Here is a 26,311-nt window from a genome sequence, read left to right as displayed (position 1 = left end):
AGCCATTAGAGAGCATCCAAAGGAGTGCAATGAAGATGGTGAAGGACCTTGAGGGAAAGCCATATGAGGAGTGGTTGCGGTCACTGAGTCTGTTCAGCCCGGAGAAGAGGAGACTGAGGGTACACCTCATAGCACTCTACAACTTCCTTGTGAGGGTTAGGGGAGGGGCAGGCACTGATCTCTTCTCTGTGGTGACCAGTGACAGGACCCAAGTGAATGGCCTGAAACTGAGTTAGGAGAGGTTTAGGTTGGATATTAGAAAGAGGTTCTTCACCCAGAGGGTGGCTGAGCACTGGAACAGGCTCCCCAGGGAAGTGGTCGCAGCACCAAGCCTACCAGAGTCCAAGAAGCATTTGAGTGATACTCTCGGGCACATGGTGTGACTCTTGGGGATGGTTCTGTGCAGGGTTAAGGGTTGGACTCAATGATCCTTACAGGTCTCTTCTAACTCAGCATATTCTGTGATTCTGTGAAATTCAACTTATTTGAAGCCATGGTGAACATTGAGATAATTTAGGGAATGTTGTCCTACAATATCTTTGTTTGTAAAAAAATATTTATGGACTGACATTTCTCTGGTAAAAAGTATCCTCAACAGGATTCTGTAAAATATAATCAAAGATGAAGCAGGCAAATGCCACGGTCCGAGGGAAAAAGGAAAAGGGATGCGGCACCACACAAAGGGTTCAAACGCAGCTGACAGGTCTGGGTGCAATGCCAGTTTATTGAGAGAACACAGGGACTTATATAGGGTAAGTCTGAGGGGAGTATTCAGAACTGGGGAGGAGCATGGGACTGACAACTCAGGATGAGACAGGATTGGGAGACAGGGGAACGGTGGGTGTAACTTGTGGGTATCCAGGGGAAGGGACCAATGGGGGCTCACTCTGCACCGCGGCAACTCTCATCCAATCAGTGACAGAGGAGCGGGAAAGCAGGGGAGAGCAGGGTGGTAAACAACTTTTGGCGGGAAAGTCTGAGGGACAAAGGGGAATAATATTGGGGTACATTAAACTTGATATAAAACCAATGATGAACTGGGGAATAACATGAGAGTCCGTGAGATAACAAGTCAGTCCGGTAAAATAGCGGTCCATTCAGGCTCTGTAAATGTCCCTCCACGCCTGATATCTTTCCCAATCAGATTTCTCATTCTCCTCAGGCAAATTCCTAAAATTGCATATTAGTTGAAGTTACTACAATGCATCAGAGTAGGAAAGCTGACTCACTTCTGCAAAATAGATAGTGTTTACTCTATGTTTATTAGCTGAAGTGCTCACGAAGATTTGACTCATGACAGGTTCCACGTGTCAGTGGCTGAAAATATCAAGGATGCTGGAATATCTCATGAGTTAGATGAATCTTTCCCAATCAAAGCTCAAATTATTTCAAAAGTGCTTATGTATGTTTAAGGATCCTTCTGTTACTCCCTTTGTGTTAAAAATTATTTGGGGAAATAACTATGAATATGGTGGTCTGCAATTGTTTGTTTGAGTGCTGTACACCTTCACTCATGGAGAAAGGAGTAGCTTTAGGGAAAAAAAAAGAGGAAACATTCTTTAGCTGATATGGATGGTATGCTGACATGTATTATTCACTGTCTTTCTGAGTTGGTGAATACTTTTTATCTGCAGTAGGAATTCCAGCATACTGTCCGGATTTTGCATGCATAAGCAGGTCAGTGTTTTCAGAGTCATTCAGTGTGTGTCGCTGACAATTCTCCATAAAATTTAACAGTATGGGTACCCTAAAGTTAATTATTAAACTCTCAGTTATTGTTCTTGAGACTAGGAAAACCTTGATTTTGATGTGTTAATCTGACCTCCTTGTGACAGATACTCCACCTAAAAATTCCTTTTCTGAGGCAGATATTTTTATTCCTGACACAAATTATTTCCTTTCAAAAGACACTCACTTGTGATGCTAGGACTCAGTGGTAGGTAATTTCCCATATCAGGAAATGTTATTATCAGTAACATTTTTCAGCTAAAAGTTTGCGCTTTCTCAGCTTCAGCATTTGGATGGCAAGTCCCAGACACTTGTTAGACCCTGTTAGCTAACCTCACAGATTGACTCTGTGACTGCAGTGTTATAGAAATGTTCTCTTGCATGACAGCAGTTATATTCTGTGATTCTGTAACCTCTTAACCTTCCTTACCTATAAACAGTATGTTGTGAATGACTCAGTGAAAGACAGACTGTGGAGTTTTTTTCAGAGCAGGAAGAATTCTTGAAGCAGTTTACTCATCTCTATTTTTCAGGGCTTCCAGACCCCAACCTGTGACTGGATGCAATGTGCAGGTAGCTGGCTTGCTCCTGTGAAGTGGTTCATGGGGAGGCTGTGACCTCTGCTGCAGTGACTGAGGAATGAGAGAAAAGAATCCACAACAATGTTGGTGGGGTGTATTTGGCAAGGACAGAAAAGCTTTCTGAGCCCTTGAATCAGTGTTTCTGGAAGGTTAATGTAATGCCCCTGAAGAGCAAGCTCAAATAGAGGCTGATGAAAACTATGGCATGTTAAAAACTTCTGGCAATATGTAGCTACAATTTCTTTTTCTCTCTGGAGTTTCAGTGCTGACAGATGCTATGAGGATACACATACAGGATTTCTTCTCGTTTACTAAAATTGTGCAAAGATTAGAAAACAACAAAAAGACTTCTTAAAAGCAGCACCAAAGATGATTAAAAAGAAGCATAAAGGCATTTTATGCATAATACATAAACTTTCTGCTATTAGGCAAACAGATAAGAATTACAGGCTAGCTCCACCCACAAGAAGGTATGAGTGTGACCTCTAAAATTACTGTCCTCAAAATCCCAACATAGATGCCACCCATCCCTGAAGTTGCATCGGTTCTTAGCCTAAATATGCCACATGCAGCTCAGGACTGGGAACTCCATTCTTGGGAATTACACATTTCATTGTGAAGGTTTAAAAGGTTGATATTGCAAAGGTCAACAATATTCCTCAATTCTGTTTTTCTTTTTCTCAGGACCTTAAAGCCAAGCCTGTACCATATGGTTTTGGTGTCCGAGTAATTCTGGTGACATTGATGGAACTTGGCTGATTTACAGAAGCTGAGGGTCTGTTGCAGTATGTCAAACAGATGAACATGTTGGAGTGACCAAAACTGCAACCAGGTAGTTTCTTGGGGGAACATCAGTGAGTTGTTATAGAGTGAGACTAGAAAATAGGCAAGTACAGGGCTTCAAACTCTGCAGCGTGGAGAGATGACTTCTTGCATCTACCTAATGATCTTAATAACCAAGTATGGTACTCAGCTAAACTGTAATGAAAGCGTTTGTCTAAATATTCAGGCTTCATTATAGTTGGTGGTGGGGTTTTTTTGGACGATTGTTTGTGTGTGTTTTTTGTTTGTTTGTTTTAGCAAACAAGGGAACTGAGTTAATATTAAGGAGTAAATTTCTTTCACACTTTGAACTTGCACCTTAATAACTCCACTTGCTGCTACTTCCCAAAATAAAAATAAACCTGTTCTTTAGGAATTTGAATATCATAAGGTTTTAAGATTAGACTTTGTTTAACTCCTTGAATTCTGACTGTAGAAGAAAGAATTGTGCCCACTGGGAGGAGTTGCACACGTTTTGTAGCAAGTGTGCACATTGGATATGTAAGTGGTAATACCTTCTCATAATTTTCTGTATAAACGTCTCTGTCTGCACAATGGTGATACATAATATTAGTCTTTCCATTTACACTGAGGGAAAATCCTCCCATTTGGCTGTTTCCCTGAACTTTAATTAAATGCAGAAACCATCTCAAAGACTTGACAGATTTGTTAGAGAAAATGGAGACAGTTGTTGAGCTCTACATTTCTTCAAGGCTTTTCCTGTATATTACTTCTGGTGATCCACTGCATTGTATTACAAGCCTCAGGTTCCGAAATGAAATATGCAGGAGCAAGATGCAGCTTTCCTGTTTAAATCACTTGTATTTCCTCATCTCTTATCTAACATATATGCCCTCCTTCATGGACCTGTGCAATTATGGTTACATTAAGGTGACCCAAGTTCCATACACATCCCCAGGTCCAGTATTATCCCTTGGCTTGAAGGCTTTGTCTTTGTTTGTTTGTTGTTTTTTTTTTTTTTCACCTAGCTAATGGTTAATATTAGGCACAGGAACACAAGCAGAATTTAGGCTTTCTTCTTGAGAGCTTTTCTGTACTTAGGGTTTTGGAGTATGCTATTCTACAAGTTTTGTCAAATACATATAGTGTATAACATACAGCAATGGATTACTCCATTATGTCAAAAAAGTGAATGCATGCTCTGCTTTATACTTGCACCTATCCATTTCAAGTAAAGCAAAATCTCAGCAAAACCACACAGATTGGTTTGGGAAATATTGGCATGGAGGCTTCAGGTTTTGCAAGTACACAGTTGCTAGAAACCAGCTCTTATATCTCCCTAGAAGTTCTCCCTGTTACAATTTTCTTACTTGCACGTAAGAACTCCATAGCACTAAGTTAATTTCCCTGACTATTCACCCACAAATAGAAAACACTCTTCTCCAGTTTTGCTTACTTTTGTTCTGGTGATATTATGTACTACTGAAGAAGATACTGGGAATAAGATCTATGCTTCATGCAGATCACAAAGCTGTTAAGATGGTGGTACTCATAGCTGCATTTTAAATCTTCGTGCTAGAGATTTGCGAAAGTGTAGGTAGAAGATCTTTATTGGAACAATAATCATAAATCCAGGACAGATGTGGATTAATCAAGTTTATTGTATGTGTAAAAAAACATGAGATAACTTTGAAAGATTTCTAGAATGCATTTTGCCTTTTTTTTTACTTTTCTGAATAATTGTATTGTGTGTTTCTTTGCTTGCACGTGTGGGTATGAGGAAAGCAAACCTGACTGGGAGTCAGATAATTCTGTGTTGCAGCTTGTGCTGTGGGCTATGGCTTCTATCTCTAGCTGCCAAGATGCAACCAGAAAATGAAAATAACCTATCATTAGTGCTCCAGTTGTATCCAGAGAACACTTTTGCATATTTGCAGTTATGGCCTTAATTGCTGCCAGTAAGTAGGGACATAACTAATAGTGCTTTGTAATTCAGTGACTCTTGTGAAGCCAAACCAATATGTTTTGATGGAAACTGAAACATGAGCTAATTTCAGTAGGTATCAGGTGCTGAATCTGTTGAATGTAGAGTATTAATGATTCCCTCCTGCTGAATTTCTCTTTTGTTAATTTATAACAAATATTTGAATGAGCTATCTTATCCACTTCATGTTTTAGTCTTTTTTTTGCCTTTGCCAGGGGCAGTATAAACTCAAGTAAATTGAGTTTCCCAAGGAGTTGACAAGTTTTCCTTCAGTGCATATGCGTATTGCCTGCAAGTTATTTCTGGTTTGCATGACCTGTCCAGTTTACAGATATCAATAGCTTTATCTAACTGTGTATTAAAATGGCAAAGGAGTTGCTTGCACTACAGTATGTTACGCTGTAAGAAATACTGAATGTTTGCCAATGTATGTGTGCATGTGTGTGTGCATGTTTGCACATGCATGTGAGGGAAGGATGGGGGCAACTTACCTTGCTTTCTTAAGGCTTACTCCAGAAATGTTTTGAATTTCTTGTAAAGAGATTTTAGAGACGATAAAACTTTGACAAATCTTTCATTAACCACAGCAAAAGTAAAAAGGAACTGATTCTGTGATATTGTACTTGACAGAACTGAGACAAAGTAAACCGCTTTTATTATGCGAGTGAACATAATATTTCTGAAATTGCATCCAAAAGCATCTATTTCACATTTTCCAAGTGCTCTGAAGATGCTCAGTGTGAATTAAAGGAAAAAACAAACCTAGCATCCCTTTATTAATATTCTAAAATGCAAGTTGGAACTTAAAATGTTTTTTCTCTTTAAGGGAGTAAAGATACCTCTCAGTCTCAAACTCTTAACAGGTGTTTAGGATGGTAAACGCTCTCATTAATGAGCGTTTCAAATTTCCTTTTTGAAAGTTATATGACTTTCTTTCTGCTTTTTCCTTAGGCCAACATTAAGCCTTCATGATGTATTACAAGAACTGCAGGCACAAAGAAGTTAAGTAACAATAATAGTGAAGAAGAGACTCGGGACCAATATTATTTTCCTGATGATATTCTAGCTGTGCTGCCCTATAAGACTGACTCTGCCATTAATATGGACTGGAAAGAAGATAGGCATGTCTATCTCTCCCTATAGTATGTCAAACAATAGGAATACAAAAGTAGCACCTTTCTCTGGTTTATTTAAATATTCAAAGCTATTAAATCGAGAAGTTAGTCCAGCTGAAAGTTCCTTACTCAGCCTTGTGAGGAAGAATGGAGAGAAGAAAGAAATAACTCATCTGTGTTAATCAACCTGGGAAATCCACTGCAGAAGAGTTATCAAACTGAAAAAAAACCCTTTCAACAAAACAAATAAGGCCACCAGAACTTAACGTTTCTCCTTCTTACTTAAAAGTCTTATTTATCAAAGCCTATGTTTGAGAAACGTAGGCATTTCCAGCATGATAACATCTAGAACAGTGTCTTGATGGTCAGGTTATGTTAGGTAGGTTGAATGCTGTATGAAGGTATGTCACGGTTTGAGAGCCCCAAAAATCTAATTCCCTATCTTCAAACCCCCTCCCACATCTCAACTCAATGTGAGAAGGTTTTTTCCAGACAACCACACAAGACTTAAAATGGGGGAAAGGGAATATACTACAATGACTGTACACATAAATATTATAATACATTACATACATGATCTCAACTATCTCTACTATGATAAATCAGTATTTATCCCCTCCAAATAAAAGTCCAGGAGAGAAGAAGGAAAGATCCTTTCCAGTCTCAGAGCAGCAGTTTCTCTAGGGCAGCAGTCATCTATCCTCTTCTCATGCAGCAGCTGATTGCTAGATTTCTGCCAGCACACATGAGGGGGGAATCCAAGCCCCCTCGGCCACTCGTCTATCAAGCGAGGGTCTTCTTCCGTGGGCTACGTTCACCCAGACAAGGTCGTTTCACCACGGTCATACCACGAAGCTCAGGGGTCTTTGTGACGGTCTGTATCTTCAGGGGATTCAAGCCCCTTTGCAGAGCTCCTGTGCTCTGCCTCAGGTAGCAGGGGGGGCCAAGGTCACCCCCCTCCGCATTCTTTCTCTGAGCTTTTTAGCTCCTCTCTCTCCGGTGCTGCAGCACTCTACGACTCCTTTCAATTCAGAGTCCATCTCCCTCCTTTCTCGGAGGTCTCAGGGGGGTATGGGGTTTTATTTCAGTTCTTACCCCAACTTCCTCTCTCTCTGCTGCTCTCTCTCTCGGCTCTCTCTTCAGACAACTCTGTATCTTCCTTGGCTGCATGCTGTTGCTTTCTTATCTTTTGGCTCTTAGCCACAGTCTCTGGATACTGCTTCTGCCGCTGCTCTGTCTCTGCTCACTCACAATGGAGAAAACTTCTTTAGCTTTCAGCTGCAGGCACTTAGCCCAGCCTCACGCTGCTCCGAGTCCCCACAGCCCCCCCCCAGCCAGGGGCTGGGGGGCCCCAGAGGCCCCAAGGGGCTCCGAGCCCCTTTCCTCATGGCCTCAGAACATGGTTACCACTTCTGCCACCAAAAAACAACTACCTTCTCTTCCGTTCTGAGTGTGATATGTTTATATTTTGCAGAAGCACTCATTGGGTAAAACTTCAAAACTTCAAGGGTCACCACCCCCTGGGGTTTTACCATTTTATAACTTCAGGGGGGAAAACTGTTTCCCCCCACCACAAGGTACTAGGAAACATTCATTTTTTTAAGATATAGCAGAGCAGTGAGAATAGATGTTGCTATGATTTTGAGGAGCAGACTACTAGGAAACATAATTTTTTCCCCCTTTTTCCTAATGTAGTGCTGTGCTGCCCCCAAAACATTTTCTCATTTCTTTCCCTTTGCTTTTACTGCATCATTCTCTGGGAAAATACAGCTTTAAAGCCAGAATGACACTGAGGAGGAGCCAGCTGGTATTTGAATTTGAAGTGATGCTTATCCATAACAGGAGCAGAGGAGGAGAAAGAAAAGATGTAGCAGAGACTCTATCATCCAGTGGAGACCCAACTGTACTCTCTTCTGACTCTGCAACATCATTTTTGCAGTTCTATCCAGAACTACTCCTTGAGCAGTTAGCACTCATCAGCATGAGCAATTAACATGTCTGTAAAAAAGCTCTCTCAAAAAAGAAAGAAAGATCTTTATTTTATCCATGCCAACAGACATACAGTTTGGTTTTGTGTATGACCATCCCTCGTCTATAACTAGTAATGCTTACAAGAAAACAGTAATTATTCTTGGTTAGGCTTAATCCTCTTTTGAGTTGGGATTCCCATGACAAGCAGAGAAACTTTAGGTAACTGCAAATTATAAAGAATATAGGAAAAAACAAGAACACACTAGTTTAAACCCGGGACAAAAATATCTTTTGACATTATCTCTATATGGAGGAGAGTTTAATGCATTGAAAAATCATCTGATTTCTTTAAATGGCATGCAGTGTCTCCCAAAAAGGGTTCTCTCCTGCTGTTATCACACACGAAAAAGGAGTCTGCCTGCTGTAACAAATTGATAGCTATATAAGAACTTATAACTCCCTCTTCAGAAAAAAAATCTGCCTTTTTTCATGTAGTTAGAGGAAAACTCTCTGCTACAGAAAGTCTCTGAAACATAGCAGTGTTTGCAAAGAAAACAAACATCTGTACATTTTGGGTGAGAATAATTCAGACTTGTAGCATATGTGAGTCCTATTGTGTCGAGTAAAGTTGACATTGGAAAATGTGTCTTTTTTCTGATATGAGAGCTCCTGACATACTACAGGTGTAGAACTCAATATTATGCAAATTAGTGATACGAGGGACTGGGCCAACAGCTAATTTGGCAAAAAAATATTTATAGTTGCTGACTCTGGGGGACTTGGAAAGAGACATTTGGGAAAATATACTGAGAATTATTCTGTTTCTGTTGGCATACATGAATGAAAAACACAGAAGTCAGGACCATGATTCTGATTTCCTGGCTGTCTGAAATGAAAATGCATGAAAAGTGAGTAATTAACCATTTCTGCTAAATACTGACTTTGCAGCTGCAAAAAGAACTATCCAAATTCTTCCTTGTCAATTTTTAATGAATTACTATTACTTACGATCATTGTAGAAAATTTCTAAATGCTATACAGAGGATTTACCATTAAAAAAAAAAAGAAAAGAAACATAAGTTTCTTAAGCAAATCTTTCATATATTGTTGAATAGTGTGGTACAATGTAGCAGCATTAGCAAAACAAGCTTAGAGAATTAAGTATCAGTCATGCAATAGTACAAACCCAAATTCCATTAACCTTACTGACTCATGGCTCAGCAGAGACACAGATCAGTTGGAAAAAGCCCAGAGGACAGCCATGAGAATGACCAGAGGTCCAGAAAACACAACCCATGAAAAAAAATTGAATTAATTAACTAAAGAAGAATAGCTAATGAGGAATATAAATCCAATAGGTAAAAGTAATACATATTAGGCAGTTGTACAGGGATAAAAGAGCTGTTTTTCTGGTCCAAGGTGAGTTTAAAAAAAAGGGTCATAAATTATGGCAGCAAAGGTTTAGGAAAACCATTGTGAAAATAACATTCAAACATAAGAATACTTAAGAATAGAGAATCAACAACAGGCAACCATCTGAACACTGGTTGGAGAGTTGTCTGTCAGGGAGGATTTGCATACATAGAGAGAATTGAAGATGCCTGAGGGCCCCTTCTTACTTCATGGTTTCTCTGGGGAGTAAACTCTGGATTTATGTGTCTAACCTCAAATAAACCAGTGAAAAGTATCAACACCTCCTATATTAAAGTATCAAAACATACACAGAACCTTGAGGAAGTGACTCATATGCTTGTTAATAATTCCTGTTAAAAAATAAATTAAGGAAGGATAAAAAAATAACAGGAAATGAAGATCAAAAAATATAACTTGTCAGTACTTCTCTTTTCCCCTTTCACTCAAGAACATTTCTGTGAACACTATCTTGGGTCTTGAAAAGAGAGGTAGAGTCTGCTCTTTTGCTACACTTCCTTTTTCATCAACCATAAGAGAATTTGTCTTCAGTTTCACCTTTCCTGCCCCACTCTCACATTCCTACAGTTTTTCCAGGTGGGACAATGTGCAGAGATCATCCATGAACATTACAGAATGGGCAAGAGCTGCAATGAGCACGGCTTCCATTAATCATCACAAAAAACTCTGCCCATTTATTTCTATATAGTTATCCCCTATAAACATGGCAATTGGCTAATTAATAAAAAACTATATATTGTGTGGAGATGAAGTTCAGAATCATCCTGGTTTTTTTATGCACTGCACACTTCCAGAGTAAGAGTTATTCACATTGTAATGATTTTGGAGTTATTTAGTTGAAGGATATCACAAAGTATGTTCTGTATACAAATATATAGCACTACTTATGCTTGGTCATTGACATCTGTATCACTTACTTCTGGTCATCTCTGAAAAAAATGAAACAGTTTTTCCCTTTTGTTTCAATAAGTTATAAATCTAGGTATCATTTTTTCAAATCAGTGGTTTATAGTTTATCTTGGCTCCAGTCTATTTCTCTCTGCCACACACAGACTCCATTACTCTGAACAAGTCATCTAAAGCATTTACAAAATCAGCAATCTATCTTCAGCTTACTAAAATGAAGATATTAGTGATCAGCAAGCCTTGCAATGCTTAGGTTTTAATTTTAGAAGCTTCACTGAATTTTCTCATTAAATTCTTCACTACTTGACTTCAAGGAAAATATCTTGAATATCTTTTTGCATATCCAGTATTAAGACGCATCTTTTTTCAGGTGAGTACAGCAGAAGAAAAAAATATAATGGCTGGATAAATTGATTATTAGAAAGTGGTCAAAGGGAGTTGAATATTTACACTTTTTTAATGAAGATGAGTCAAGAATAGTTGCTTGTTGCTACTTACTTTTTAATCCTCTTCTGGCATTTGAAAAAGAGATGTTCACATTCATTTTTTCTCAGGGGGATTTGAAACAGCTTGGAAAAATCTGTTAGCCCCCATTTGATTTTTCTGTGCTACTGATATAGAAGTCTTGTAACCTTATGTTCAATATCTTGTGCAGCACAGATTTTCCCCCAGACAAAAGCGCATGGTTATGCAATGGCTAGTTAGGGTCTAAACATTAAGTATGTAGTTTAAGCTTATTATTGTTTTCATCATAACCAGCTATTCTGTCTGTCTTTAAATTCATGTACTTTAGAAGAGAAAAAAGAGCATTCAGTCTGTGACTGTACGCACAGCAAAAAGGAGTGGGGTCTTTCTACTGGTGCATAAACCTCTTTTTTCTTTAGTTAGTGTTACAGATGACGTGCCTGGGTTGGTGAGTCTCCTGCCACTATCTAGTGAAGCACAACCACAGCAGATTAATTTCCCTTCTTTAATAAGTGCTACCTGGGTTAGCTGATACATCCAACTTAAGAAATATCTGCTGAATGCACCTGGATATATATTTTATACACTAAATTTGCACATTTAGACATGCAAGTTAAAGAAATGCTAACACGCAAGTACGTTATATGACTTTTCAATCAGCTCAAAATAATACAGTGAATAATCATGGGAGTTTGATGGCTCTTTTGGCTGAACCAGAACTGCAGAGTAGAAAAAAAAAAGAATTGGGATTTGCCAAAACACCACAAGTGAAGAAGAAAACTATTTTTTACTTGATGCATTATTGATACTTCATTAGTTTTGTGGATAATTTGGGCCAATTTGAGATACAATTTTTCAGTGATAAAAATATTTTATTAAATAATACTAATGTATAATGAAAAGTTTAATATAATTTTCCATATTATCTTAATTTGCTGTAGAAGAGTTTATAAATAACTGTATTAAATCAGATCAAGAACAAGGTAAGAAAATTCTTACCTTGACAAACAGAAGCTGAACTTAACACAAAACTTATATTTCATGTGCACTATTCCAGATTTATGCCAAGAGATTAAATATCATAGATTGTATTCCTCTGAAATTCTGGTTCAAAGGGAATAATTTGCACATTAGTTGAATTTGTGTTTTCATCCCAAACCATCAATCCCACAGTATTTACATAAAGGTAGGTTTTCTCAATCTTGAATAATTTCTTGGCACACATAATTTCAGTTCATTTATACTGTGTTGCTTTGAAGAGTACAATGCTATATTGGGCAAAAGTTTCTCTTGTTCACTGTAAATTGATGCTTTTTTTAAAAAAGGGAATAATTACAGTCTTTTTCACTGAGGATGAATTATTAGTTCCTCAGTCATTTGGCAAATTGAACAGAAACATACACTTTAGAATTCACTTTCTCTTTTTTGTTTTGTTATGTCCTACCCTAAATGAAAGATGGCAGACAAAACCAGACTTTGGATAATTGTAGATAGACTTCTAAAGACAGGTTTTTAATGAATTAGTAAAAATTTCAAAGAGTCTTCATAGCTGAAAAATGACAGAAGATTCAAACATTTACAATGTATTTGCCATATACCAGATGAGTTTTAGAAATATATTCAACAGAAGACACTGCATTTCTAAAATAGTATAATTAACATTTTGAGAGCATTATTATTGAGAATAAAATAAAAATAAAATTTTATAGTATCTTTTTCCTTTACATTCCTTAGAATAAACTTCCAAGAGCTTGAAACGAACTTACGGAGCAGAATTGGTATTTCAGAAAGGGAGCAGATTCAAATGAAGGTTTAAAAGTTCTAAGAGGTTTCAGAAAGCATCTCTGCCTGAATGGAAAAGCCAGGTAGTGTCAGACAAAATTATGATACCTACTCTGTATGAAATAACTTAAGAGGAGAATGTACAACTCTTATCAACAGCAATGTTAGAATGAGAAATGTTGATGTCTCTATACAGCCATAAGGTACTAAGTCTGATCACTGCTTTTAATTCATTTCAGAACAGCAAATGTATGAAATTCAGACATGAAACTGTAAAGTGTATTTACTCTCTGAATTGAAAGAAGCAATCTGAACACTAACCTACACTGAAGAAAAGAAACTTACTGAAGAAAACCATGAAAAGGGGAGACCCCTTGGACTAGAAAGCATGAAAAGAAATGAATAAACCCCCCTGAGTTAGACTAGAATATTCATGAGAGCTTGGTAACTTTATAAAAGTAGGTGTAGTTTGTTTCAAGAAACTTGTTCCAAAGTGTAGCTTACTAATTGTATCTGCCATTAACCTCTGCAGTGGTTAATGTTCCTAAACAGAAAACCCTGTTTAGGGTAGAATATGTCACATGATGGAACCAATAAAAGGCAATACAGAGTTAAGCCTCCTACAAAGTCTGACCTTTTCTTTAAATGGCTGGTGCTTTTAAATTTTGATTAAAATTTGTCTCTAGTCCCAGGAAGTGCTCTGAATTAATAGCAATAGTGAGAACTGCACCATGTCAATTATTTTGAGAGACTGGGTGCAGTATAAATTTCTGTTTAGGTCAAGATTTAAGACGCTAGACAAGGATTACTTTCCTGTACAAAACTCAATCCACTCTGAGGTGCAAATTGTTCTCTGAGGAAGAGATTGAATTTTTCCCAATATCTATGACAATGGGGTTCCATGCTGGTTTGATTCCTTCAAATAAATATATCAAACACTTGGTATGAAATTCAGTAATTAAAAGTGACCCTCTACGACTTCTGCAGATACTTGATACACAGACAGCAACAGACTGTTTGGAAATCATATATCTTTAAACAAAATTTCCCTTCATGCCAGTAACTTTCTAAAAGCATTAGAAAAGTTTCAACCATGAAAGTTTTTCCTTAATTCTGTACCACTATGTATGGAAAATTGTCTCTGGGGAGGTAGGGTAAATGTACAGAAAATAATATATTTTTTTCAAATGTGAGAAGGATTTCTGCATTCAACTGAACTAAAACATCACTAGCCTTTAAATTTCTTGCTTACTTGATACAAAATACTTAGGTACTCTCGTATAGCAAACAATGAGAGCACATCACCGTATCTGATAGTTACAACAGACATAATATTTCATCCTTGTTTCTCTTTTCTAGTCTGTAAATTAATTGAAATGTAATTGCATGTCTTCCATGACTCTAGCACAGAAAACTATTCTAGCTCAGAGTGATTTTAATCACTTTAATTCAGAAAATAACTTTCTTGAATGTTAATTGCCTTGCTAAGTGTAATTTGTGTGGACTTCATACTAGAAGAGGCAGGAAAAAAGCTGATGACCCTCAAAAGGTGCTTGGAAAAAAGGTGCTCCATTGCAGAAAATCCTTTTCATACTGATAGCTAACCATATAGAGAGATGCTTCTAAGACTTATTTTTAAATAAAAATCTTTCAGGACTTAGCAGTGCTTACACTTCCCAATAGATGAAAGCCACACATATAACTAAATTTAGAGAACTTGACAGGGAAGGCTGTGCTCTTTCCATCAGTAGCAACTCTGCTGGAGCTAGGTCTACTTTCCTTCCCTGCCTGCTTTTCATTGCTTCTCAGAGCCTCTGTGGATTTCACAGGAGATCTTAGCTGCTCCATCAGCTACAAGAATGTCTCATTATAATCTGACATAAGCACAGGTTTTGCTGAAGAGTTGTTATAAGGAAACTATGACTTTGTTTTAGGTCAGTGTTGCAACTTTCTCTTTCTTGATCATTTTGGCGTTATGGTTATAACTGAATTAGTCTGTCACTAGGCATGTGATAACGCATATAGATTTAGTAACAGAAGTAAGCAAGTTCACTCCTCTAATTTAATATTCTCATCCTATTTTGATAAGCATTTTCTAAAATGATAAAGAAAACCTGGTCATAGGCAGAGAAAAAAGATGCTTGCCTGATCTCTTTCAAAGAAGTTATGAATTTTATTTATCAAAGAAAGGAGGATGAAACAGCATTTTTTTAGGAAAATGCATAATACGATTTACTTATACTTCGTATTTCTGAGTTTGAAGATGGTCAGAAAAAAACATTCTAGAGTTCTTAAAATAACTTGCCAAAGAAGTTCTATTTAATATTATCAGCAATAATTGTTGGAAATCATTGCCTCTTTTGAAAAGAAATCTAAATTAGACAGTTCTTCCCAGTATGTAGTTATCTGCCACATATATTTTGAGTAAGCTTTTAAAGGCTTCCTAGGGTAATGGCAAATCATTTTGATTGTTTGGGGTTTTTTACAAGTTTCTTCATTTTTCTCTGATGTTCTTTACCTGATTAATTTTTTCAAGGTTTTTTTCCCATTTTTTCCTTTTTATATTTTTTCAGTTATCTGCAGCAAGTTACAGTATATTAAGGTGTCACGTGCTGGTCTGTTGATATGTGTTTGTCCAAGCTAATAGTCCCTGGAGGGATTTTAGCTTTTTCTGTTTTCCTTTACTGGAAAGGAAATGTAACATGCATTTAAATTGGCTTTGTCTCCCTTGCATCCCACATTTACAATTCTCTACCTCATTCTTGCAGATGTGAGGAAGAAATCTCAGCTCTGTTGCTCACAGAGTGTCACAGTAAAATTCACTCTGGAGTAGGGGACTAACTGAATGAGTTTGCCAAAAGCCATTTGACATCCTAATTTGCATGGCTGCAGAGACTCCTTTTCTCATTGAAGAGTCTGCCATATGACATGAAAGGATCCTTTGGTACTTTGTTTTTCCCTGTTCTCCCAGACAGTTTTGGTTCCAGCAATGGTTGTGTAAATCTTCTTACTGTTCTAGCCTCTTCTTCCTTGCTTACAACAGCCCTCAGTGATAAAGTCTAAGCAAATCACATTTCATAAACAAGCAATGATATGTTTTCCTTTTACAGATTTTATTATTTTTTTTCCTATATAACTAGAAGGTCTTCTTCACCTTTTTTTGAGTATAAGCTCTTGGATGGCCTAAATTAATTTCTCTCCCACCTATAAACTCCCAAATCTCTTTCTATGCTTCCTGGGTCTGTGACCGAAATCAAAGGAAAAAAACCACCAATGCAGTGTTTGTTTGGACACAGCATCTACTGCTCAGGTCATTCATGTTTAACTCTCAAATGTTTCAAACAACCCTCTAATCTCTCAACTAAAAATTTAGCTTCAACAAAATCTCTTTCTTTACTGTACAAAGACAGATGATATATTACTAATACATTAAAGAATTGTCTAACTTGAGACCTCTGGGGATTTTCTTAGTCATTTCTCAGAGATGATATACTTTCACCCACATTCGTCTAGACAAAAGACTGCCTCTGAGCCCTTATAAATCTTTAACTCACTTTCAGGATTTAGACTCCATGAATCCTATCTATTCTGTTGAAGTAAAAGCATCTCCTAGCCCAGATTGATTTCTCTGCCATCATGCTCTGCACCATGCCAGGACAAGGTGATTCCAGTGTTACTCTTCTACCATGGTTACCTCCTCTCCCTTCTTTTCTTTTTTTAACAACCATAGAGTATAGGGTTTTGAACACCATAAAAGCACTAGCTTCTCTATTTATTGTACTGCTCTTATATACCCCTCCAACCTTTCCTTTTTGTGAAAGTCTGCTATGACAGAATGTCATCAACCTCTGTCACAGGTAGCCATAAAATCTGTACTCCAGCAGTAGAGAGGAAAATGCTTTATAGGCCATACTTTCTCCTCCTGAAAAGTAAAGAAAGGAGAATTTTCCTGAATTTATTAAAAATAACCCTTCAGTGAGGACCAGAACTTCTGAGTAATGACCCAGACCATCTTTGCTACTCAAAAATAGGAGTTAGTTCATGCTTCTGAATTTCAAAAGAAGACTTTTTCTGTAAGAAAATAAAATACATCTGTTTTCCAGTGGGTCAAGTTTACTATCAGTACAATATTCTAGTTCAGACTTTTTTAAATGGCATCAGTTGTCACAAGATGAAATGGGGTATTCTTCTCACTATATATTGATAACTGTTTTAAAGAGATTATCAGGAAATAAAACACTGCAGACACACTATAACTCTTGAAAAGTCTAGATGTTTTGTATTTTCTCTTTCTGTGCCCGGTTCTTAGAGAAAACTATGAGAATTTTGGATTGTGTGTCGGTGATGATGTGCTTATCTCAAGGAATTACTCTCAGAAATTTTTCCTTTCATCTAGTCTTATCATGACACCAGTGCTGACTATTTCATATGTCACAAGACTTGGTACATCTATTTTATGTCTTATACCAGATTATAATTCCAGGATTTCTAGTTGTTTTCAAAGAACTCCAGTGGAGGAAAACAATTCACGAGTAGCTTGAGCACTCTCTGCTAACTTTGTCCAGGATTTGTCCAATGTCTTTACTAAGAAACAGTGTGCTTTGGTGAGCTACCAAAATGGATGGAAGCCATGAAAATCCACCGTGAAGATACACGATTGAAGACTACTTCTATTAACAGAGCTCAAGCTGCTCGGGGTTTCTCGAGGAATAGCTCCTATCTCCCGTACATGAAATTACATAGAAGAGCACAGGACAATACAGAACATGACTGCATGATATGGAACTGAGATAGAAGTGTTTATACATATATGTATAAACATGTGTATGTGCAGAAAATTCAGTAAGAGTTAAAATAATCTGGTTTTCAGTAACTGTATTTATGTAAACCCCTCCAGACAGAAATTACTCAGCTTGAACAATGGCTACTAAGGAAACAACTCTTTCTGTAAAGGTACTAAAGAAATGATGTCATGGTAACAGTAGCAGCCTAGTAATTTGTGAATTTGTCATATGCACAAAACGCATAATCAGAGTATCAAGGTATTAAGTGAAACGTTACAAGGAATTTGGTATAGAAGTCAAGATTGGTATTTTTATAACCATAGACATTAAACACAAAATAGCTGTATGAAAACATAGGTCCCATAACTGTAAACCATTGAGAGCATAAATTTACAACACTGAATTACTAAGTACTCGGTTGTTTGGAGTTTATTTTGGACTGAATTAATTGTATGTATTTTCTGCATCAAAGTTGCAATCATGCTATGGTTTCTGTAGTATTAATGCTCCCTCCTACCTTAACAGACATATTCAGATGTATCTGCATGCCACTGCCTACCTTATGTGCATCACCAAAGGGTTTTAGCCCCCAGATTCTGCAAGCATGCATTTTAGGGCATGTGCCATCAAGAGCTATAGGATGGCACACGCACTGGAGACAGGACCCTGACAACAGCTGTTGGTAAATTCCTTAATTTAGACAATAAATAACCCTGATTTATTAGAAGCTCCTAACTGATGGATTTCAAACCTGCTAAGCTTTGTGCATGCACAACACCAGTCACTTTACAGTAGGAGTTGAAGAAGTGTTCATATGGCTTTTGCATTGGAATAACAACAATCACCCTCGGAAGTGAAGGGACTAGAAGAGAAATCGTAAGCCAGTTACTAACTTTCCATCTCACATTAACTGTTGGTTATACACACACTCTGAGGGTGTATTCTGAAAAACTGAATTGAAGTGACTTGATGTCATACCAAACAGCTACTTTTTTTGCTACAATGCAATCTCGGGCTATCACTATATGATGATCTGTCAGTTTTTCTGACTTGGTTCTCTACTTCTCATTCAACTATAATGAGGCATACCATTTTTCAGGCTTTCATGGTTAGATAGCTGGACTAACTAGATCAGTTTTCTGCTAGAATAAAATGTTACTGAAACTCTCACACAGATAAACACTGAATATCATTATGACAGAAAAGTGAACATGATAAACTAGAAAAGTGAAGAATATTTTAAACTTCATAATATAAAATGATCCTATGATCTAAGCTAAGAGAAGCAATGATCATGCTGAAAACTTCTCTGTTTCAGGAGCCTATAGAGCAAAGAAAAGTGTCTTGTTTTTAGAGGTATTACCTCTGCTGTATTTGTATTCAAAGGTCGTGAGCAAAGGAAATGACCGAGCTAACAGCTTATTTGTTTGGCATAAAACAAATCAAAGAAGTTACAAATTCAGGGTTACTGTTTTTTCATTTGCTAATCTGGATGAATGGCAATGATTAACATGTTCTTAATCCTAAATGATGCTGTAAATCTTTTGGGGAGGGATATTAACACCAAAGAGATTACGGAGATGCTTGAACAAAGTGCTTCAGATGAGTCTGAACAGACAAGCACCTAAATCTACAAACAAGTAAAAGAAAAGTCATTATTTGGGAGAGATGGGATGGGGGAGAAAAGAATAGGACAAGGATTGTGATTGTTGCATTGACTGCCAATTAATAATCTCCATGACCACAACAACGGTCATCTAAAATAGAAATGAGATTTAAATAGTTACATGCTTAAAGCCTCTGCACTCCTCGTGCCATTTTAATGGAAAACATTCCACTTCTGCACAGTTACAGCATCTTCAAGTACAAAGGTATCACTTGCCAGCAAAATCAACATTTATGTGCTTTCAGTCCCCAGATTGATTAAAGAGTTCTCCTATTCTTCTAACTAACAGATGGGAGGAAAAGAGGCTCCTGCTCTCAACACTGAAGACCTTGGACTCAAAAATTGCCTTCATCTCAAATAAGTAAGATTCTAAGGCAATCAGTACTCCAAAATAAAATGCTAGGTGAAAAAGTATTAGACCAGTTTTCCACCGACCAGTGTTTTCATTCACATATCACAGGTGTGTTGAAAACTGCTTAGACAGATGGTCTCAAAAGATAGTGATCAATGTCCAGAATACTGGGCAACAAGTGGAGAGCTTGGGAATGATTTTTTCATATCTCCATGACTAACAGAGATGTTAATACAGAATGCATCACCCACAGTCCAGATTGCAATAAGATGAGGGGATGAATGTTGGACAGAGTAAAGAGCAGAGATTTGCTCCAGAGGGATATTGGGAGACCAAAAGTACCTGTCCAAATACATGAACAAACAAATGTCTCCATATTTCTCATATGCTAATTTAATGAACTAGAAAGAATCAAAGAAATCCTTCTTCCAAAGACAACTGTTGATAGGATAGAGAAGTACATTGCATTATTTTAACTGGTTTTGGTGAGTATTTTGTGTTAGGTGGAATTTGCCACTGCTATAAAATAAAGAGATGATACGGGCTAAAGTCTTATAGAAAATTTCAAACTTTATTTGCCTGGTTCTTTTTTTTATTTTAGAATTAGCATGGTAAAATATATTACAGTGTTTTCACCGTGTTATGGATTTGAGGATTTGAATGCACGGAAAAACTGGATCTGAGCACATGTAATCAAATTCTTCTGTGAATTATGCTTGTGCATGTAAATGAAGCATCGCCGTCTGCACAGTACCAGCAGACTCGCAACAACTCTGAGGGACTGATTAAATGTTAATAATCTGTTATTTGGCTCCTCTTTCTACGCAGCTTCCCACAACCGTTCCTCTGTTTCCGGTTACAGATGTTGAAGTGCTAAGTATTATCTCAGTGCTCAAGTAACATGGTCATGGGATTCAAAGAGATCTCACATGCTGCACATTTGAGCAAGAAAAGGCCTTTCTTTTTTCTCCCATAGTGGACCTATACAGCCTGCTCGAGGCTCTGCCTGTGTTCCTGTATTACTACTGGGATTTTATCTGCTCATTATTGATTTCAGTGAATGCTTTCTTCTGACTTTCAAAATCAACTGCCAGAGGATAATTCATCTCTCAAAAAATGGTGGGAGGTGGAGATGACTGTAATACTGTCTGGGGGGTGGGTCTAGAAGCGCAGTTGCAAACAGAGCATAGAACATGGGGGAATTGTGTTGGAGGAAGTCTTAAAATTGATATTTTTAAAGACAGGTCAAAATAATAATTTTTATCGTATGATTCCTCATTATGTTGAAAGGGGAGGCTGGTATCAAATCTTTATTGATGGTTCATTTCTCTTAAGAGCTGAAGCTCATATCAGTATATCACTTAATAATGAGATATATATACAGTTATCAATTTACAGTTTTCTGCAGCCATGACTGGTTTTCCATGGCACTGAATAGCTTGCCAGCCACCAGAAAGAAATATTTGCTTAGTTTTAAGTTTTAAAAATTTAAGAAACAATTTAGGCAATGTATATTAGGCAATATTCCTGTTATCTATTACTAAAAAAATTGAAATATTAGCATATTTTCAGGCATAAGAGAGCTAGGATTCTTTGAATGATTTTAACATTATATGGTTAACATTATATGTTATCGAACAAAAGCCAGAGACATATATCCATTTTTTACCATGGAAGTAGCACATAGATTGTATCTTATTTTTAAAAAATGCTCATACAGCTTGTTTTACCTTTTAGTTAGAGCAGGCTAATATACATCACCTCTTCAGAGGTTCAACTAAGTTGCTAAACTACCTTAAATCTACTACTTCCAGTCATGTAACCTCACCGCACAAGTATGAATGCATAGCACTAAAATAAATGTTCCCCAAGAATGCAGAGCATAAACAGAAATTTGGAGGTGAGTGATGGCTGTGGGTGGGAAAAAAGTGTGCTTTTCTTTCTTTTGTTATAACCAATATTGCATTTTAATGATCACATCCAGGGAAAAATCAAGCATGAACCATTGTCTGTATAGCTTCTGGGTGAAGAGAGTAAATGGAAAGATAAATGGGGATAAGAACAGAGATAACGCGCAGAGAAAGGGAGGAGCCAGAAGAGGAACAGACAGACAACTGGGACAAAAGGGGCAGTATTCTTTGGAGGTAGTTTCTCTCTGTTCTTGCCAGACTCGACTGCTCTACCTAAGTAGGTGAAGGGGAGAGATTCCTGTGTCAGGGGCACTTCCAGCATGGGGAGGTTCATGAGGGAAGGGATGCTGAGTGCCTGCCTCCCCGGCATAACTGAAAGATTATGAATTTCTGGCTGCAACTGTACAAACAATACCTTCTCTGGGGAGATGATGTTCTCCCACATCAGTCTTTATACAATTTTTCGCACTGTAGTGATGTCCTTTAAGGACTGGGTGTGCAAGTCCTGTCTATGGCAGGAGTTAGTGCATGCTGTATGCTGGCCCAGGGATTAATAACTAGATAACAAATCTTTTTGAATCCTGGCTTGCCTTAAGTCTTGATAGGAAAGCAAATCTCATCCTTTTGGCAGCAAATTATTTCATTTCAAGCATGCTGCTGGTAAATTATATTTTCCAAACTGATGAATGTGGGATTTCCTGTGGTGTAAGTTATTTTGTTTATCTTGGTTGTTTATATTTCAGTTTTATGAAGCAATCTGTCTGGGGAGGGGCCTAGAAAACACTGACTGAGGTTTTTCCTCTGATATAGGTCTTCATAACCATAGATCTATATAAAATCAAGTGTGAAAATAAAAGTCCCCTTCACCCTGGTGCTGAGATGTTGAATATAGATAGTTGTGCTTCTACTCGTGTGCTATATTCCTGTACCTCTTTATAGCCATTCATTTTAAAGCCAGCTAATACATAGAAGATGAAAAAAACTTCAAGAGATTGTAGGAAATAGACTCTTGCATCAGATACAGATCCCTACATAGTCTTCCTGGTAGTTGACTGGAAATGTTACTTCAAACAACTTCCTTGCAAACATTACTCTCAGGTGCAGTGACTGACTTGCTTATAGCCTCCTTACCTTTAAAATTCATTTGTAGTATTAGTCTTTGTTCAGTGTATTTGTTTTTCAATTAGTCATTGTAATGCTTGAAATGGTAACAGCAAAACAACTTTTGTCGTGTCTCTTCATATTCTTTCAGTATTCTTCTCTTCCTTCTTCTCAAGGACTGACAGGCCATATGGACCTCTAGGAAATTTATTAATGCCTTTGTGTCATTACTGTTGTATGACCTCCATTTCTTACAGGTTGCAACTTTGTCTCCTGTTACTTTCCTTCATCTACTCTAAATACTGATTTTTGTTTTTCTGCTCAATATCTTAATTCCTGATGGTTACAGGGCTTCTGCAACCAATTCCATCATCTTTTCTTTCCCAAAAATAAGATTATGAAGAGGAATATTACCTGGAACAAACTGCTTTATTTAGGACAGTGTATTAAGACATTTGTGATTTTGGGTCATGTTGGTTTTAGTCCTTAGATTGTCTCCATTTCTTAAAAATTTTAAGAAGCTTAGAGAATATAATGCAATCTTGTAACACATCTTGCAAGTGGACAGTTAAGGGATAGAAAAGTTAGCGAGGCAAAGGAGACCTGGGAGAGAGAACCAAGAGGAGATATGTATTCCCTTGCTTCCTTTCCCTGTTCTTATTTTGTCACATATGCAAGGCAGAGCAACTTTGTGCCACAGAAAGAGTAAGAGTAAGTCGTAGTAAATCACAGTCTGTGATCATGTAGTGAAAAATAAAAAGCTGTCAGTTCAGCTGCCAGAATTCTGTAAGATTGCTAGTACAGTTCTGTAAGTTTGCTAATTAAAAAACTATTTAAATATTATTCTGAGAAGTTAAAGAAGGGAAACAAATCTCTGGTAGCCTGTCTGCATTTCTGTAGCTACTTGTAGCTTGTGCTGCATCTGAAGCTACTGTGCCGTGTGATGTTTCAGAGAGGCTCGAAATCAGCAGCCCCTCCACTTTCTGCAGCTCCTGAGTCCCATTGGCTGGGAGGCAAAGCAGAGGCGGAGAGTGCCCTGAATATTTGTCTCTTCCACACACCGTAAAACAGGCAGCCGGCATGCGCTGTCTGAGAGTGAGAGTGGTGCTTGCAGTTTGGAATCAGTTCCTGCTCTGCAGCAGTCACTTGGGCATTTTATGCTCACCTCTCTTTAATGGAAAGGAACAAAAAAGCCTTGCAGCATACCAGTGAACTAAACAGGAGCTGACCACAGGGGAGAATCTGATGCAAACATAAAGACTGTTGGGACTCTGTGACATAAATCACCAAGGTAAATGTGAAGATGATCAGAAACTGCATCTGTGAGAGTGTAAACCGATATTTCTGAGTCTGAAACCTGATTTTGTCAGAGTAGTCAAAGTGTTCTGAACTGCTATCTGCCTTGGTCCTAGCTTATTTTTCTTTTTTTCCCAAGTTGAAAAGCCAAAGAAGGTTTTCAGAGGAATGCGAAAGGAACAGGAGTTTTAAAAGCAGGAAGTTGAAAGGGGAACTCCATAAGATGAATTTCACCCAGCATCGTGGGACACTCCAGCCTCTCCATTTTTGGAACCACAGCTACAGACCGCACGGAGGTGCCAGCGAGCCAAATGCAAAGGGCCACTCCTCGGGAGGCTGCTACGAGCAACTCTTTGTATCCCCTGAAGTGTTTGTGACTCTGGGCATCATCAGCTTGCTGGAGAACGTCTTGGTCATTGTGGCGATAGCCAAGAACAAGAATCTCCATTCACCCATGTACTTCTTCATCTGTAGCTTGGCAGTGGCTGACATGCTAGTGAGTGTATCTAATGGATCAGAAACCATTGTCATCACGCTGCTAAACAACACAGACACAGATGCACAGAGCTTTACCATAAACATTGACAATGTCATTGACTCAGTGATTTGCAGTTCCTTGCTTGCATCAATTTGCAGTCTTCTCTCAATAGCAGTGGACAGGTACTTTACTATCTTTTATGCCCTCCAGTACCATAATATCATGACAGTGAAACGTGTAGGTGTTATCATAACATGCATCTGGGCTGCTTGCACGGTCTCAGGCATTTTGTTCATCATTTACTCTGACAGCAGCGTTGTCATCATCTGCCTTATTAGCATGTTCTTCACTATGCTCATTCTCATGGCATCCCTCTATGTCCACATGTTTATGATGACTCGGATGCATATAAAAAAGATTGCTGTTCTTCCAGGGACTGGCCCTATTCGCCAAGGGGCCAACATGAAAGGGGCCATCACTCTCACCATCCTGATTGGAGTTTTTGTTGTGTGCTGGGCTCCATTTTTCCTGCACCTGATTTTCTACATCTCCTGCCCCTACAACCCTTACTGTGTATGCTTCATGTCCCACTTTAACTTCTACCTGATCCTCATCATGTGCAATTCCATCATTGATCCACTAATCTATGCATTCCGGAGTCAGGAGCTCAGGAAAACATTCAAGGAGATTATATGCTGCTGTAGCCTGAGAGGGCTTTGTGATTTCCCTGGCAAATATTAAACCAAATGGATGGATATGTTACTGTGTACACAACATGCAGCACAGATTTCCAAGCCTTCAGATCCTCTTTCTCAGCAGAATTTGCTTTAAACCTTTAAGAGTGAGCACCTCTTTCTGTCTCCCCTCTCTCTCATTCTTGTATCCCATTCGCATGTAATTAATATTTCTTAAAAATGTTTGTGATGTCTACAGTCTGTAATTTATTTAGCTGGAAAGAGAAGTAGCACTTCATAGCAGTTTGTAAGAAGCAAATAAATGTAACGATTTATGTGAAATACCAACAAACACGAGCAGCTGTATATTTCAACTGCTGAAAAAATAAATAACTTGCCTGACTTACAGTATGTATTGACTGATACTCTTTCTTATTCTGTTGAAGTAATTATAGTTACATTATATACATCTTAAAATAGAGCATATACTTTTATAATAGTGGATTAGAGGTTCTCTGAAATTAGAAAGCAAATTTTTCAGAAACGTTAGTAAAACCAACAAGTTGTATTGATTAATTTTGAACTCTTTTTGTTGTACTCCACAGCAGCAATTCTGTTCTTTGTTACAGTTATTACCCACAGCAACAAGATTTTTCAAACACTTGCTACACGGACAGTTGAATGCTTGGGATTCTGGATGGGTTTTGTTTTCCAGGTGATGACTGCTGTATGTCTGAGACTACTTTTTTGCAAACTTTAAATTGCTCCCTGGAGCATCAGTCAGCCCTGGATATATTGGCAACACTGGCATCCAGGTAGCCTAGCACCCTCCATTCAGCCATGAGGCAGATACAGTATTATCTTTGATAGTGCCAGCACCAGTGTAAAGATTCACTGAGAGATTTACCTGACAAAGTCGGAACTTCATTTTGAACATTCAGTCCTTATTCTGAGGTGCTGTGGGGAACAAGGACTCTGTGGTTCAGAAAAAATACATCCTTGTTGGAAACAAGCTGCCCTCTGCTCTGAAGTGTGATGTTAGCAGATGGGATTCACTGCCAGGATCTTTAAAGAGGAGTCAAGGCATGTGTTAATTTGGTCCGAGCACTTCAGACCACACTGTGGAACATAAGGGGTTTGCAGAGGAAATGCTATCACTCAGAGTGAGTGCTGGCTGATGAGTCTGGTTACCCATGTTCTGTATCTGGCAGCCCTGTGTGCTGCTGCTGCTTGAATTCAATTCACTTTTACAAGCATCTAATTGAATGTGTTCTCGGTTTCGCACTAAAACACCTCTCTCTCCA

At 38.0% G+C, this 26,311-nt stretch overlaps 1 protein-coding gene and 1 long non-coding RNA gene across 2 annotated transcripts; both read left to right on the top strand.

The window, feature by feature from the left end:
* The first annotated feature begins 3,070 nt into the window (after positions 1-3,070).
* LOC120324316 lies at positions 3,071-13,343 on the top strand. Its single transcript, XR_005565533.1, has 3 exons — positions 3,071-3,141; positions 12,699-12,829; positions 12,986-13,343. It is a non-coding gene; the product is annotated as an uncharacterized LOC120324316 (long non-coding RNA).
* A 10,316-nt stretch (positions 13,344-23,659) lies between these two features.
* Positions 23,660-25,418, top strand: MC4R (melanocortin 4 receptor). Its single transcript, XM_027731152.2, has 2 exons — positions 23,660-23,850; positions 23,995-25,418. Exon 2 carries the CDS (start codon positions 24,079-24,081, stop codon positions 25,072-25,074), a length of 996 nt encoding a protein of 331 aa, XP_027586953.1. The 5' UTR covers positions 23,660-23,850; positions 23,995-24,078; the 3' UTR covers positions 25,075-25,418.
* The last annotated feature ends 893 nt before the right edge of the window (positions 25,419-26,311 follow it).

Source organism: Pipra filicauda, unplaced genomic scaffold (genome assembly GCF_003945595.2).
Source record: "Pipra filicauda isolate LSUMZ 115617 unplaced genomic scaffold, ASM394559v2 scaffold490_size440907_pilon, whole genome shotgun sequence".
Lineage (NCBI taxonomy): Eukaryota > Metazoa > Chordata > Aves > Passeriformes > Pipridae > Pipra > Pipra filicauda.
The sequence above is the reverse complement of the archived record's forward strand: the minus strand, read 5'-3'. Positions and strand labels throughout refer to the sequence as shown.

Excerpts from the sequence above, each read along its gene's own strand:
- MC4R (XM_027731152.2), top strand. The coding sequence starts at position 24,079 with ATGAATTTCACCCAGCATCGTGGGACACTCCAGCCTCTCCATTTTTGG.